At 38.0% G+C, this 14,612-nt stretch overlaps 4 protein-coding genes and 1 long non-coding RNA gene across 5 annotated transcripts; 1 reads left to right on the forward strand and 4 right to left on the reverse strand.

The window, feature by feature from the left end:
- Window positions 1-470: 470 nt before the first annotated feature.
- Window positions 471-5,068, reverse strand: LOC111493384. Its single transcript, XM_023143074.1, has 5 exons — window positions 4,749-5,068; window positions 4,240-4,274; window positions 3,027-4,158; window positions 1,704-2,374; window positions 471-1,622 (listed from the first exon to the last, which is right to left on the reverse strand). The coding sequence occupies exons 3-5, from the start codon at window positions 4,124-4,126 to the stop codon at window positions 604-606; spliced, it is 2,790 nt and encodes a 929-aa protein (XP_022998842.1). The 5' UTR covers window positions 4,127-4,158; window positions 4,240-4,274; window positions 4,749-5,068; the 3' UTR covers window positions 471-603.
- On the forward strand, window positions 3,907-4,403 carry LOC111493427. Its single transcript, XR_002720010.1, has 2 exons — window positions 3,907-4,019; window positions 4,108-4,403. It is a non-coding gene; the product is annotated as an uncharacterized LOC111493427 (long non-coding RNA).
- Window positions 5,069-7,426: 2,358 nt separating the features above from the next.
- On the reverse strand, window positions 7,427-7,849 carry LOC111493240 (egg cell-secreted protein 1.1-like). The gene has a single exon (XM_023142891.1). The coding sequence runs from the start codon at window positions 7,847-7,849 to the stop codon at window positions 7,427-7,429; it is 423 nt and encodes a 140-aa protein (XP_022998659.1).
- Window positions 7,850-9,137: 1,288 nt separating this feature from the next.
- Window positions 9,138-9,560, reverse strand: LOC111493241 (egg cell-secreted protein 1.1-like). The gene has a single exon (XM_023142892.1). It carries the CDS (start codon window positions 9,558-9,560, stop codon window positions 9,138-9,140), a length of 423 nt encoding a protein of 140 aa, XP_022998660.1.
- Window positions 9,561-10,645: 1,085 nt separating this feature from the next.
- Window positions 10,646-14,222, reverse strand: LOC111493389. The gene is made up of 2 exons (XM_023143088.1): window positions 13,828-14,222; window positions 10,646-12,942 (listed from the first exon to the last, which is right to left on the reverse strand). The coding sequence occupies exons 1-2, from the start codon at window positions 14,032-14,034 to the stop codon at window positions 11,017-11,019; spliced, it is 2,133 nt and encodes a 710-aa protein (XP_022998856.1). The 5' UTR covers window positions 14,035-14,222; the 3' UTR covers window positions 10,646-11,016.
- Between the last annotated feature and the right edge of the window lie 390 nt (window positions 14,223-14,612).

Consider the following 14,612-nt stretch of genomic DNA (forward strand, 5'->3'; position numbering starts at 1 on the left):
GAGATCAAACTCATGGAGGAATCTAGAGCCATCCAACTTCCAAACTTCTTCTCTCGCACGACCTTTATTTCGATCCTGTAGAGGATAGTGAAGACATTATCAAATTTACCTGTTGTCGTTCGTTGATGGATTAAAAAATGTCAAAGGAAAATCTTTGGCGTGAATCAAATTTTATGTACCTATAGTCTTTTTTTTATTGTTTTAGATGTCAAACATCTCTTCAAATAATAAAAAAAACTTCTTCGTGATAGATGATTTAGAAGTCACAATACCCACTAAAGCTACCCAAATATCTTTGAGCAATTTTTTAAAAAACTCAATACTTCAAATCATTCAGTTTGGATCGAGGATAAAATTATCATCAAGTTTGTCACTAACTTGTTCGTGCTTATTGACGTCCCGTTAGTATCACAATCATACTCTGTATCACAATCATTCCAATGCACGACATTGACGAATTATTGACAATGTTCAAATTGAATGCTTTTCTTTTTTTCTTTATTGTTATTAAATCGATCAGATCATACCAACCAAATTACAGGCGAAGTGATGAAATTCAGCAAACTTATTGCCGAAAAGAAGAAAAAAATCCTCAAGAACAAATCAGAATTTTGCGCAGTGCGAAGGCAGACCAGTTTGATGATTCACCGCTACGATCTCCGAAACTTCGCATTTCAGAACATCTTGCCTTAGTTTGGCTCCGGCGGATTTGAGTCCCTTCAGAGAAACCGGTTGATTGAAGAGGTTCAGCGATGGCAGTCTCGAAGCCGCCGGCAATTTGCCGTTAGGTAAGAAATTCACGAAGTTTTCTTTGAGTAATGGAACCTCGAAATCTTCCTTGTTATGCTTCACGATATTGTCTTTTGCACTTATGTGAGCGCCTGGTTCCATGTGATTTGTTGAAAAACTGGCTTGATTTGGGAAATTTGGGTACAGACTTACGTAGCCTCTTAGGTACATCATGTCGATTAGGAACTTCTTCCATGATGCCTGCCAACCGTTTGTTCTTGATTTGGGGATCTGAACTGGATTTTCTTTGGCATTTTCTGTGAATCTTGAGTTCATGTAAACATAAAATTCCCTCCAATGTTTGGGGAAGAAAACTGCTCCCCAGCTGCAGGGCAGCTGGTGGAGGTAAGGTGTGTTTGGATGAATCCGCTTGAAAAACTCTGTTGCATTCCATTTAGGCCTTTCCTTAACCACTTCGACTAGTCGAGGTGTGTAAAGCGATATCGTCGATAGCTCAGGTAGAGATATTTGTGGATCATAGTGGTATGCTAGGAGAGCATATTTGATCCATAGGTAGTAGTATGGAGAGACTTCAATATCATCTTCGAGTAGGAGACCGTAATCGTCGTCTGAAGCTGGATACCAACTCTCGCTCACTGCTCGTATTAGCCCTCCTTGGATGATTCTCCTTCTAAGGCTTTTGGGGCCATGGGGCCACTCAAATGAGCTTACTAATTTGATAGTTTCCTCATCCACTTTGCTGTCCATGTTGAAGCTGATAGGTACCTCATCCCCTAGGTAATATGCATCTTTGAGTGATTTGAGAAGCCTTGTTAACGAATTGGCGCGGTTTTGTGTGATAATGTTGATTGAAATCCGCATCTTGTTCCAATCTGAAGAAGGAAAAAACGCACGAGTGTTAAGCTATGGCAAGAATTTTCGACTGAGTGAAAAAAGTGTCGTAGTAGTCTTACTTGGAATTGCGGTTGGTCGAAGATCAGCCATCCAAAGAACTTTTGAAATGGAAGGCCTTGGTAAAAGAATCAGTGTTATAGTATTCATGTTAGCCTCGGACGCCATTTTCAAAGCCTTCTTTACGTTAGGATCGAGATCGGCTACCGTGACGATGATGCTTGGATTGTGTATTTGGATCAATCCCTTCATACTAGCATACACTGCTTGCACCACGGGCACCTCAGAATTTGATAGGCCAGAGAGAGCCCCAATGGCTAAGTCAAATATCTTGAACCTCCGTTCTTTACACACCAACTTAGGCCATTTAAGAGCAGCTGCAGCATCTTCACATGGGCAAAAAGTGCCTCCCGACACTACAATATAAGCTTTCTTGCCAACAGTGGACCTGAACTTTTCAAGAAGTGGGGCTAGTGCTTTAACTTCATCAACAGAATGAGCATAGAATAGAGCATCTATCTTTTGAGGATGCATGGCTGCCCATTGTGTGACATAGCCAGTAGACAGCGCTTTCCACCATTGATCATCCCGAACTTGAATGATGTCCTTAAATATCACAGTTGTCTCGGACACGTAAGCCAGCCTGTGTTCACTGTCACCCCAGGTTTCCTTGTCTTTTGGATCTACAGGAAGAACGAACGAGCCAGCGTTTCTGTATTTTTGAAGCTGATAGCTGCATAATTTGGGATGGATAACAATTAGCTGTCCAGAATTTACTGGAAAGATGAGATCAAATTTCAGTGCTAAAGCCATTTATAATGTGAAATTCTGATAATGCTTCACACTCAAAGGAATTTGTTCCACAATTTCCATTCCATGACTGCTAGTTTGTTGCAAATAATGCACCAAAAAGACAGCCTTCGTTTGTCAGGTTATGTGTAACAGCCCAAGCTCACCGCTAGAAGATATTGTCTTTTTTGGGTTTTCTGTTGTGGACTTCCCCTCAAGGTTTTATAACGCCTCTATTAAGAAGAGGTTTCCACACCCTTTTATAAGGAATGTTTCGTTCTCTTGTCCAACTGATGTGGGATTTCACAATCCACTCCCCTTGGGGGCCAGTGTTCTCATTGGCACACCGCTTAATGTCTAGCTCTGATACCATTTGTAACAGTCCAAACCCACTCCTAGCATTTGTAACAACCCAAGCCCACCGCTAACAAATATTGTTCTCTTTGGGCTTTCCCTCAAGGTTTTAAAATGCGTATACTAAGGAATGCTTTGTTCCCCTCTCCAATCGATGTGGATCTCACATTATGTTATGACTCAGTTGATTTGTAGTACCGTAGAAATGAAGAAAGCAGGAACGTAAATCGAGTTAAAGTTACCTTAGATGGAGATCTTCCCCTGTTGCAAAGGTGAAGGGAGTTTCAATGAAAAGTGTCTTCACAAGCTCTGCAGATAAGAACCAAGAGCTGGAGAGAAAATCCACCTGCACAATTTTATTGACTGTGATGTTATAAGCAGGATCAGGCAAGTAAAGCCCTGCCTCCTTGGAACGAAACTTTCGATAACTCGGGAACGTGAAATCCTTCTGTCGAAATGGCAAAATCCTCCCTATACTGCCCAAAACTGCATTCTTGTATTTCTCCGTCCCTGCTACATGAGACAAAATCTGTAGCATTTTATGGCCAGGAATCATGTCGTCGTCGAGAATGTATACTAAATTGGCCTCGGTTTGTAAGGCCATTTGGAACCTTCCATAGTACTTGAAGTCATAGCTTGAACTAATGAAGCTAATTCTTGAGTTGTTATAGCTATCTACAATTCTCTTCAGTGAGAGCTCATTTGGGCTCCCAAATGCAAGCACCCAAACATGGTGGAAAGGAAGAGTTTGATGCAGCAAAGAGTTAATCTGTGCACACAGAGTTTTCCTCTTGAAATGGTTCAAGATCACAGTAACTTTTGGCTTGTTTTTCCCTCTCAAATCCCATTTAGACTTCATTGCCATAAGCTGAGAAAGAGTTTCAGTTCCGAAGCTTTGGCTTTGAAAATCTAAAACCTCATTATAAAGCTCTGTTTTCAACTTGATCATCTGTGCATCATTCGACTTCTTTTGCTCGAAATCAATCTTCTCGTTCTCACAAGCTTCCTCCGGTGTGATCGGTCTGAATTCTGCAAAAGAAGTTTGTTCTTGATATCGTCCCACGACGTGGGGCGGTATTACAAACTGTTTCCATTGCTGAGCAATTCTAGTAGCCCAAGAGAAATCTGGTTTGGTTCTCAAGTCTATTGCAGGGCTCACATAATAAAGTAGAAACGTTGCATATATTGCAAAGGCAAACTGGAGACATGTAAGAGAAGTAACAAGCTTTGTTGAGGTATTTCTTTGAGCTCTTAACTTTCCCTTTCCTCCTCCAACATACTCATTTATCATCCCTTCTAAATACTCCCCGTTTCGCGTTGTAGGATTCCGAAACATTCCCATCTTCCACAACACGATTTCGGAACAATCACTACCTGCAACCGAACCACTAATCAAACACAGTCTTTTTCAAATGAAACTGAAAAGATTACCGATATCGAAACATCATCTTCGACCTGAGAAAGTTGGCCAAAAATGAGTTGAGAAAGGCCTGTCAAGAGAGGTGAGTTATGAACAAGAACAGAATTGGGAGACTTAATAAAGGAAGAAGCGTTTGTACATGAGAAATGCACTCAATGTCACATGGGGTTGATGCTTATAATATTAGTTTTAGTTGAAACAGTGTCAAAAAACGCATCACCTTGAGGCTTACTGCCTTTTTAGCCCGGATTTGAAGCCTCAGAAAATGGCTCCTCCATTCTCTGTCTAGAAACTAGATAAAAATCTTTGATTGAAAAAACAAAAACCCAAATCTCCAAATTAGAAAACACCCAAAAGAAATAATAAAAAGAGGTCCTTTAACTCAAAAGTTGTGGAAGAAAGAAGGTGTAAACGCCATATTTCAAGGCAGATTTGACTGCGAAAGCAACCAAAACGAGCATGGGATGGCCATGAATGAAAGAAAACTTAAAAAAAAGCAAACCCAAGAAGACAACAACAAGAAAAAGAAGTAAAAAATACTTACAAAAACTTGAAGTTAAAGCAATGGAGTGGAAATAGATGCGAAATAAACAGCTAACAATAGCTTCTTCCGCAAACAATCCAAAGCCAAAACAAACCTCAAAAGAAGAACCCACAACTTACAAAACCAGAGGCATAAAAAAATGGCTTGAAATAGTAGCAAAGATGAAGATGAAGATGAAGATGAAGAAGATGAAGAAGAAAGTTGGGGAAAATGGGTTTGAGCCAAACTTTGTGTTTTTGGGGAATTTGAATGCAACAAAGGAAAACTCATAAAGAAATTAAAACAAAGATGAGGATTTGATTTGAAGCTGAGTCGCCATGCACTATCATTATTAGTTTTGGCCCAATATTAATTTTCATGGGGTTTTTTAGGACATGGTTAATTTATTATTTTTTTAATATGTCAAACAATGTTTATGGATGGGTCTTATCGTCTCTGAGATCCTCCAAAACAGACAATATCTACTAACAGTGGATTTGAATAGTTACAAATGATATAAGAACTAGACACTGGGTATGCGTGTGCTAGTGACAACGCTGACCTCTAAAGAGGGAGATTATGAGATCCCACATTGGTTGGAGAGAAGAACAAAGAATTCTTTATAAAGATGTGGACACCTCTCCCCAGCAAACGCGTTTTAAAATCATGAGGTTGACGACGATACGGGCCAAAACAGACAATATCCACTAGCATTAGCCTCAAGTTGTTACATTGTCATCTCTAGCCCCATCTAATCCTTGTCTTCACAACTTTTTTCGTTAGATTTCATAGAGATCAAGGTGGGAGTTCCAAGAGAGGAATTTTCTTCGCATGGGTTCCCCACACCATCGACCGACATTGACTCATCTCAATCTTGATGGAAGAGATCGACGATCTCAAATTCTTTTACTCCATTCAAAAAGTCTTTTCATCGGACTTGTTGGGGTGAAATGGTGCTTACTACTACTTCATCACACACAGTGTCTTACTATCGACCCTACTAGGCGACATCTGAAATGAAATTTTGATGGTTAAAATGGGTTACTCCCATAGACAATAGACTCACTTGGAAAAAGGCAAAAATGTAAAAAGAGAGCATTTGTTACTTTGAAATGAAACAACACATATCACAATCAAAGGGTTCTTTTGGTATCAAATTAGAAACCATAAACTTCAACTTTCCTACCCAAAACAAAGTTGATCACCTTTTCCTTCCCATCAATCTTCCTCATTTTCAAATCATAGATTCATTCCATGCTTTCAAATTCAAAAATTTGTTCATGTGACTCTTCCTATTCGATCTCATATCTAATGATATACAAATTAATATCCCGTTCTCTCGGTCATAGTAAATATGTGATACCCAAGTAAATGATGGGTATATGAATAAAACGATACCACAAAGCGATATCAACTTCCTTTTTTAGTGGCTCAATCATAAGAACTACAGGGTTGAACATGCTTTATTCGGAGTAAATATATGTCGAGTGACATCTTAGAAATTTGTCTGTGATGTCTTTAGAATAATTTTCGCTCTTAAAAAGGAGGAGTAGGTAATCAAAACAAAAGGTTTTAAAATATTTAAAATATAAAGACCAAAATTAAATAAAAAAAAATTCCATAATGAAAATGTGATAAAACCCACCAAAATAAAGTGCTGATTGGAAGCACATTGGCAGTATCATTTAGATTCAAGATTTTTTTTAATTAAAAAAAAAGTTTAAAGCACTTTAATTAAAGTTATGCTTATATAATAATTTAAGTAATCACTTTATCCGTACTTTTATTTAAAAATAAATAGACAAAATAGCTATTAATTATTAATATTTATTTCATGAATAAACAGTAATTAATGATTTTCATCCACAGTTATTAATGTTAAATTTATGTAAATTTAAATATGTAGACACCAAAATAAATTTAAAATATAAATATAAATAACTAATTGAGAACTGTTACGTATGAAACGAAGTTTAGTTGCAAAAAGTGAATGTGTATAGGCGGTGGTCATTTAAGTTGAAGTAAATGGACGCACACCTAACAAGTGGTGAATTTCGATTTTAGGACATCGAACATTAAACGAATGCTTTACACGAAAAAGAGAGAATCGTGCTCTCGAACAAATATTGTAACAGCTCAAGTCAACCGCTAGCTGATATTGTTCACTTTAGCTCGTTACGTATCGTTGTTAGCTTTTAAGTTTTAAGGCGTGTCTGTTAAGGAGAAGTTTTCATACCCTTATAAGGAATGCAAAACCATCTATACTTTGTTCATTTCGTTCTCAAATGTAGAGGTCAAATTTATGCTTAGGCGTCTATATAACCGATGTGAGACTTTCATCATCCAACATCTCCCCTCGAACAAAATATGTCTCCCCTTAATTGAGGCTCGACTCATTTTTCTTTTGGAGTCCTTTGTTCGACATTTGAACATAAGCTCTTATGTCTTTGCTTTGAGACTCATACCAATGGAGATAATATTGATTATAAACCTATGATCATTCCCTAAATTAACCGATGTGGGACTTTCATCTTCCAACAATATGATCTTAATCTATTAAAATGGGTTGAGACGAGTTCTCCAATCGATAACTTGAATATAGAAAATTTTATTAGCATAGAAGCGTTCATTCTAAAATATATAAAGAAAATTAACGTCGTGTAATTCTTGTTATTTTATTACAAAACCCACTTCCCTTTTTAGGGAGCAAAGCTTTTAGGCTCATTATTTCGGTCCGTAGATGGTGCCATTGCGAGTTGAGGAGGTGACATTGTCAAAAGGGTATCAATAGCTGAGGTATCACAATAGGCTTCAAGGATATCTCCTTCTTCAGTTGTGTACCCCAAAGAGCCAAGCAACGTAGGCCAACACTCATGTTGGATGACTTTGATGGCTTCACAACAATTCGGGCCTAAATAAGTTTCACCGTTGAGGAAGAATGTGATAATTTCAGCCGTGCATGCTTGGAGTTGGTATAGAGATCCCCAACAATCTGATATCTCATCGTTCAGCTTCATTCGAGTTGCTAGACTCATTTCAGGGTTCGACTTCGATTCCATTGTAGATGAGACGATGAGAGCTAGAAAAGACGTAAGAACGAAGAGTTTCAAAAGATTAGCCATTTTAGGAAGGAAAGATTTGAGAGATGAAGAGTTGAAATGAATGGGTAATGAAATGGGGAGATTATATAGAGAAGGCAACGTATGATTAATAAGACTTTGTAACTTACAATTAAATGCTTAATGGCTTTACTTAATTAATCTAATAATTGATTATCACTTTTCAATAACCAAAACGTTTTATAATTGATTATCCCTTTGTATCGTTTTATAACTCTTCATTTTAACTTCTCGTATTACTTTCGAAAGTTTATAGGTATTTTTTTTCAGATAAAATGCAAAATTCGAAGTATTTTTTTTTTTATTAATTTAGCCTTTAACAAAATGCTCGTGTAATTTTAACTTTTAATTATTTTAAAAATACCTTCATTTTTTAAAAAGTTGTCATTATAGCCGTCCACTTTCGATAAACCTTTCAAATTACCCTTTGAGTAGAAATCTCAAAATTATAATGTTGATAAAAAATTGACATGACAATAGTCTAAAATGATGTAATAATAATTTAGACACTTACTTTTTATCCCAAATATAATTATTAAGGTCACGGTCGGTAATATTGTAGCTCTTGAAAATTATGGGTAATTTTCGAACAAAAGTCAAAGTTCACGAGTATTTGTTATATAATTTAGCCTAAAAGCTAAAAAATAATAAATAAAATAATAGCCGTCAACATTTTTGTTTGTTTCAAAAGTTTCATTATTACACTTAACATTTGAGGAACAATTCGAAACTATCTTTGAAGTAGAGAAATTTGTTAAACGAAATGTCAATGTGATATAATTTTATTATTTCATACTTATCACCGGCACGTTAACTTTTTATTTAATATTTTAACGAATTTCTACTTCAATGGTGTGTTTTGAAACCTTCCTTTATTATTTATCTTATAACATGATTATCACTAAAAAAAATAATTAAACATTTTAACCAACCAAGATCGTTTTGAAAGCAAGAAGATTCATAAAGTTGTTTCTTATCCAATCATTATAGATTTCTACACGTTCGATCTTTCTGAATTTCTGATTAGTGATTATTAAATCAAACAGTGTCTCGTCGGTTGCATATATGACATGATGTATATTATTTATATGATAAGAACCTGTAAAAATTTTTACTGATGTAGGACGATCACTCCAAAACATATAAAGAAAATTATATATTTCTCGAAAATAATAGAAATAGAAAAAAACCCGTAAGTGTAACTCTTGACTATAGAATTGCAAAGGTCGGAAGAACAACCTGGACAAACTACAGCCTCGTAGCTATTTTATTACAAAACCCACTTTCCTTTTCAGGGAGCAAAGCTTTTAGGCTCACTATTTTGGTCCATAGATGGTGCCATTGCTAGTTGTGGAGGTGACATTGTCAAAAGGGTATCAATAGCTGAGGTATCACAATAGGCTTCAAGGATATCTCCTTCTTCAGTTGTGTATCCCAAAGAGCCAAGCAACGTTGGCCAACACTCATGCTGGATGACTTTGATGGCTTCACAACAATTCGGGCCTAAATAAGTTTCGCCGGTAAGGAAGAATGTGATAATCTCGGCCGTGCATGCCTGGAGTTGGTATAGAGATCCCCAACAATCTGATATCTCATCGTTCAGCTTCGTTCGAACTGCGAGACTCATTTCAGGGTTCGGTCTCGATTCTGTTGTAGATGAGACGATGAGAGCTAGAAATGACATAGTAATGAAGAGTTTCAAAAGGCTAGCCATTTTACGAACGGAGGATTGATGTGAAAACCTCATAAAATATAGAGTTTATATAGAGAAGTGTGGTATTTGGGAAAAGGAAATAATATGATTAATTAATGAAGGGAAAGTAATTATACTTTGTAACTTACAATTAAATGGTTAATGGTTTTACTTAATTATTTGTCTAATAATTGATTATGATGATTAGTAATAACAAAAACGTTTTATAGTGTCTTTTAGTTTTCTTTCTTAATGAGGTTAATCGTACTTAATGTTTTTTACTAATTGAACTATGTGTTCATTGGGAGCTTGTTAATGATATTTGACTCGATGGATCTAACGATAGACCTATATCCCGCTTATTGTAGTTACACATCCCTTCTATTCACAATTTAATATGACGGACCCATATCCCTTCTATTATACTACACATCCTTATGTTTGCAGTTTGACACGATAGACCCAATGAACACATATCTATTGTAGTATATATCCCTTACGACACGATGTACCTAATGCACCCATATTCCTTCCATTCACAATTTGACACGATGAACCTAATGGAACCATATTAGGTAATGGCTCAAACCCACCCTAACAGATATTGTTATCTTTGAGCTTTCCATTTTGGGCTTCTCTTCAAGGTTTATAAAACGTCCGTGTTGCTAAGGAGATGTTTCTACACCCTTATAAAGAATGTTTCGTTCTCCTCCTCAATCGACGTGGGACCTCACAATATCCCTTCTGTTGTAATGTGTATTCTTTCCATTCAGAATTTGACACTGATGGACCCAATAGACCCATATTCTTATTAATGTAGTATTCACAATTTGACACGATGGACCTAATGAGCTCATATCCCTTCCATTCACAATTTGAGAAGATGGACCCGATGAACCCATATTCCTTCTATTGTAGTACATATCCTTCCGTTCACAATTTGACGTTATGAACCCGATGGACCCAAATCTCTTCTATTGTAGTACATATCGCTTCCGTTCACAATTTGACATGGACCTAATGAACTCGATGGACCCAAAACAAACCATAGACAATAATTTACCGAAACTAGCATTTCAGATAGGTAGTGGAAGAAAAATAAACACTTAGGAAAAGAATTAGTAATATTATACCATACTTAGTGAAACTCGCCACGATATCCCCATAATTCACTTCTATACCTCCAACCAAAATCACACGAACTAGGACTAGTATGAGGAAGAATCGTAATTCTTGCACCTTGCGTGGCGTCTCCAAGTCCACCATGGCTTGACTTAGCCATCATAGTTGTTACTACGCCAATTATACTAACATATTTCACCCACAATTCTTATTCATTTACAGCTTACAACAAGGAAGTATACCAGCCAAACCATTAGGTAAATATATACCCCCCAACAAAACTCCATATACCACAAAAACAGGAAATGTCTACAACAATGGCAGGAAGGATGAAGTTACCGATGGTACCGTTGGATTACCGTTGACGAGTTCGAGCAGGAAATGTCATTGTAGGGCGGAGCGTTCTTTGGGGCCGTGGTGTTGGGTTCCCTAATAACATGGTTTGAGACCGTGTCAACATGTCTACCATTGATGGCGTTTGGTACGATTGCATAAGGCTTCCGCTGCGTGTTGAATCACCACGAGTGGTTGCTCGCTGCCATGAATGAGAGCTTAGTCCTGATAGAACATACGCCCTTCCTGAAGTATCATAGATGCGTTGGTCTTCCATTCTTTCCTTCATCTCCTTTAGCTCAGCACGAAGGGATGTGCATAAATGATCACCAGCTTGTCCTGAGATAGTTTCTGATAGTGCTCTATAACAGTCCTCCAAGACAGAGACTGCATCGGCCAAATCACCCCGTTCAGCTGCAGCACGAGCCTTCGCCATCGACTCCAAGGCATGTACTCGATTGCGCTGCCTGTCAACTTCTATCGACACAGATTGTTCTCCAATCGCATTAGGCCTTCTTATCTTCACTTCCTCAACGTCTTCTAACGTCACCATTTCGTTCGTAATGGGTATTCGGTAAGTACAATCGACTTTGAGCAATGACATCTCTTCTAAGGAACCATCAACCGGTACATTGATCGTCACCAAAAAGTCTCGTTCTTCTTGAGCATACAGGTCTCCCACATTTATTGTGCCAATTCTTGAACCAGGAGCGATGTTCGATCGGTAGTTTCCAGCTTTCAGTGAACCGAACTGCAAACTAGGATGAACACACTCAATCCTAACCTGAAGCTCTTGCACAACAACACTCAAGAGCCCTCCAATGCACTGAGCAAACGCATCCTGAATTGTATTTTCCGCTTCTACAAATGAAAACGTTCCCCCTGAAATCTCAGAGATCAAGTGCATTGTCGTAGCATCATGGTCGGTGCCAAAACCAAACGAATGCACTGGTATCTGCAACGCCGTGTTGTTATTACGATGGATTGGTACCGGAAGAAGCGACAGATAGTCAGTTTCGAAACGTGAACCATCAATGCCGAAAGTATATGTATCCTGGCCATCAGAAAGTAGCATAATGCTACAAACAGGATTCTTCCACTTTCGGTCTACTAATACTTTGGTCCCTTTCTTTATACCGTCTATGATGTTTGTTCCACCATTTGAAACCAAAGAATTAATAGCTTGCAAAGCCTGTTGTCGTCCACTCTCGGTCATCCGACAAAGAGGAAAAACACGTCGTGCTGCAGAGGAGAAGCAAATTACAGAAAGCCGATCCGAGGGGCCAAGGCTCTGTACCACGAAACCCATTGCTCGTTTTAGCAAAGCAAGCTTGGTACCAGTCATGCTCCCACTGACATCAAGCACCGTGACAAGGTCAACTGGAGCACGAGAACATTGAGAAGGAAATGGTGTTCGATTTTCACAACAATGCTGCCCGTGATTTGCAAAACTAGCCTTGATATGCACTAATACAGTGAAATTATCAAAAAATGCTGATTGAGCAACAGCTGAAACTTCTGGATATGTCTTAACCTCAATTTTCCCAAAAAAACCATCAATAGGATCTACATCAGATGTTCCTCTATCAGGGATGTCTTCTAGGACTTCATCATCATCGAACAGGCCAGGTTCGGGCTCATGAGACAAAGATGCTACCTGTCTAGGCAAATCAATCGATGGGGGGCGAACCCTTCTTAAAACGGTCATCCACGACTCATCTGGTAACCAATCAAGTTGGTTGAATCTCATCATTCTGTTGGGAATATCTGAAGCTGGGCTCTGGAAAGGAATCTCTTTCCATTTGGCTCTGCAAACTGGGCAAATTTGATTTCCATGCTTAACGTTTGATGTGATGCAATGAAAATGAAACGAGTGGGAGCACTCGGCGGTGAAGATAGCATGGCCCTTCCCCGGCCTCATAACAGTCAGGCATATCGCACACGTTCTCTGCAATTTGAAAATGACACGAGGATGAGAACAAAAGAACCAAAAACTCCAACTTCATAATAACAAAAGCTACAGAGCTGCATGTTTAAGATGTAGTTCAGATGATCAAATGATAACATCACACAATATTTATCTTTAAACACAACAACATAGAGAGATGGACATTATGTCAAGTACTTAACATCATAACTTGGGCTCGGTTCAAAATGTAGAACGAAGAAATAACTACAAATAAGATGAAAAAACGTCTCCCAAGCCCACCGCTAATAGATATTGTCCTCTTTGAGCTTTCCCTTTTGGGTTTCCCCTCAAAGTTATCAAAACACGTCTTCTAGAGAGAGGTTTCCACACCCTTATAAAGAACGCGGATCTCACATGGTCCTTGAATGGACTACTCCACTTTACCCTCCTCCCCCAATAAATTCATCACAACTCATGACATTGAAACCACAAAGTAAAACAGATCAAAGTGATAAAGAACAGTAGCACAGTGTTTTTCTTTCCCCTTGTTATCTTTTCTGAGGCAATGGTTGATGAACAGATAAGGATATTCCAATGATTTTGTTGTTTTAAATATATAATTAGTTTCCTTCTTACAGAGTTCCCTTGACAATCTTTAAGAGCATAACATACTTGAATTTAACACACCAACAGTCTTCCAAGTGCCAAAAAGAAGCAAACAAAAAACATCAACACTAATTCTGTTCACAAGAAATTAGAATCAAGAAAGCTTCTCAGCAGAAAACTCCACAAACCCAAGTTCAGAAATCAAATAAAAGAAACAAAAAAAGCTTTGCAACAGTACAAGAACAAGATAAACACCAGCAGAGAACAAAAAAACTAGCAGAAGGGGCAAACCCCAAGTATAAAAAGAACCCAACAAACCTTTGACGAGATGGTTGAGGATTTGGAGAGCTGGAGAAGGGAATTCGACTTGGTGGGTGTCGCCGGCAGAGAAAGCAAATTCGACGGCGCAGCGCCGTCGGAGAATCTAGGCGCCATGGACGGCAAAGAATCCTCAAGATTTCGAGGGCCATAGAGGCACATATTGAAGCCGAGAGCCACTTTCACCTTCTTCCATGTGGAACCCATGATTTGAGTTCAGATGAAAGGGCTGTAAAATCTAAGGTAACCCAAGTGGGTATGAAGAGAGCATACTGGGAAGAGTAATGGAAATGGGTAGAGAAAATTCAGTGCGAAGGGAAGGGGAATTGAGCTTTGTTTTGGTTCAATGGGGCAGAGAGCTTGTAGCTTCCTAGCATCCTTTTTCTGGCAGTTCTAGAGAGGCTTACCATGATAACACTCCTATTCTAAATTTTATTAGATTGGAGATTGAAAGAGTAATTTAGAAAATAATCATGAATTTATAATTAGGAATAGTATCTTAATTGATATTAGTATTGGTATGAGTCATTTTGAAAGCTCAAAGCAAAGTGATGAGAGATTATGTTCAAATAGACAATTTCATACTATTGTACTACGAATAGTAGTTTGAGGGACGAAGACAGACTTGGACAACAACCACGCTGATGATAATGAAGGGAATAGTCGTAAAATTCGTAGTCAAAGTCGTGATTTCTCTTTTGATTATACGGTTCATCGAGTAAGAGATCGAACTTTAAAAAATAATGACTAAATTCAAACTTTGTTTAAATTATTTAACCAAAAAT

This window comes from Cucurbita maxima, unplaced genomic scaffold (genome assembly GCF_002738345.1).
Source record: "Cucurbita maxima cultivar Rimu unplaced genomic scaffold, Cmax_1.0 Cma_Scf00018, whole genome shotgun sequence".
NCBI lineage: Eukaryota > Viridiplantae > Streptophyta > Magnoliopsida > Cucurbitales > Cucurbitaceae > Cucurbita > Cucurbita maxima.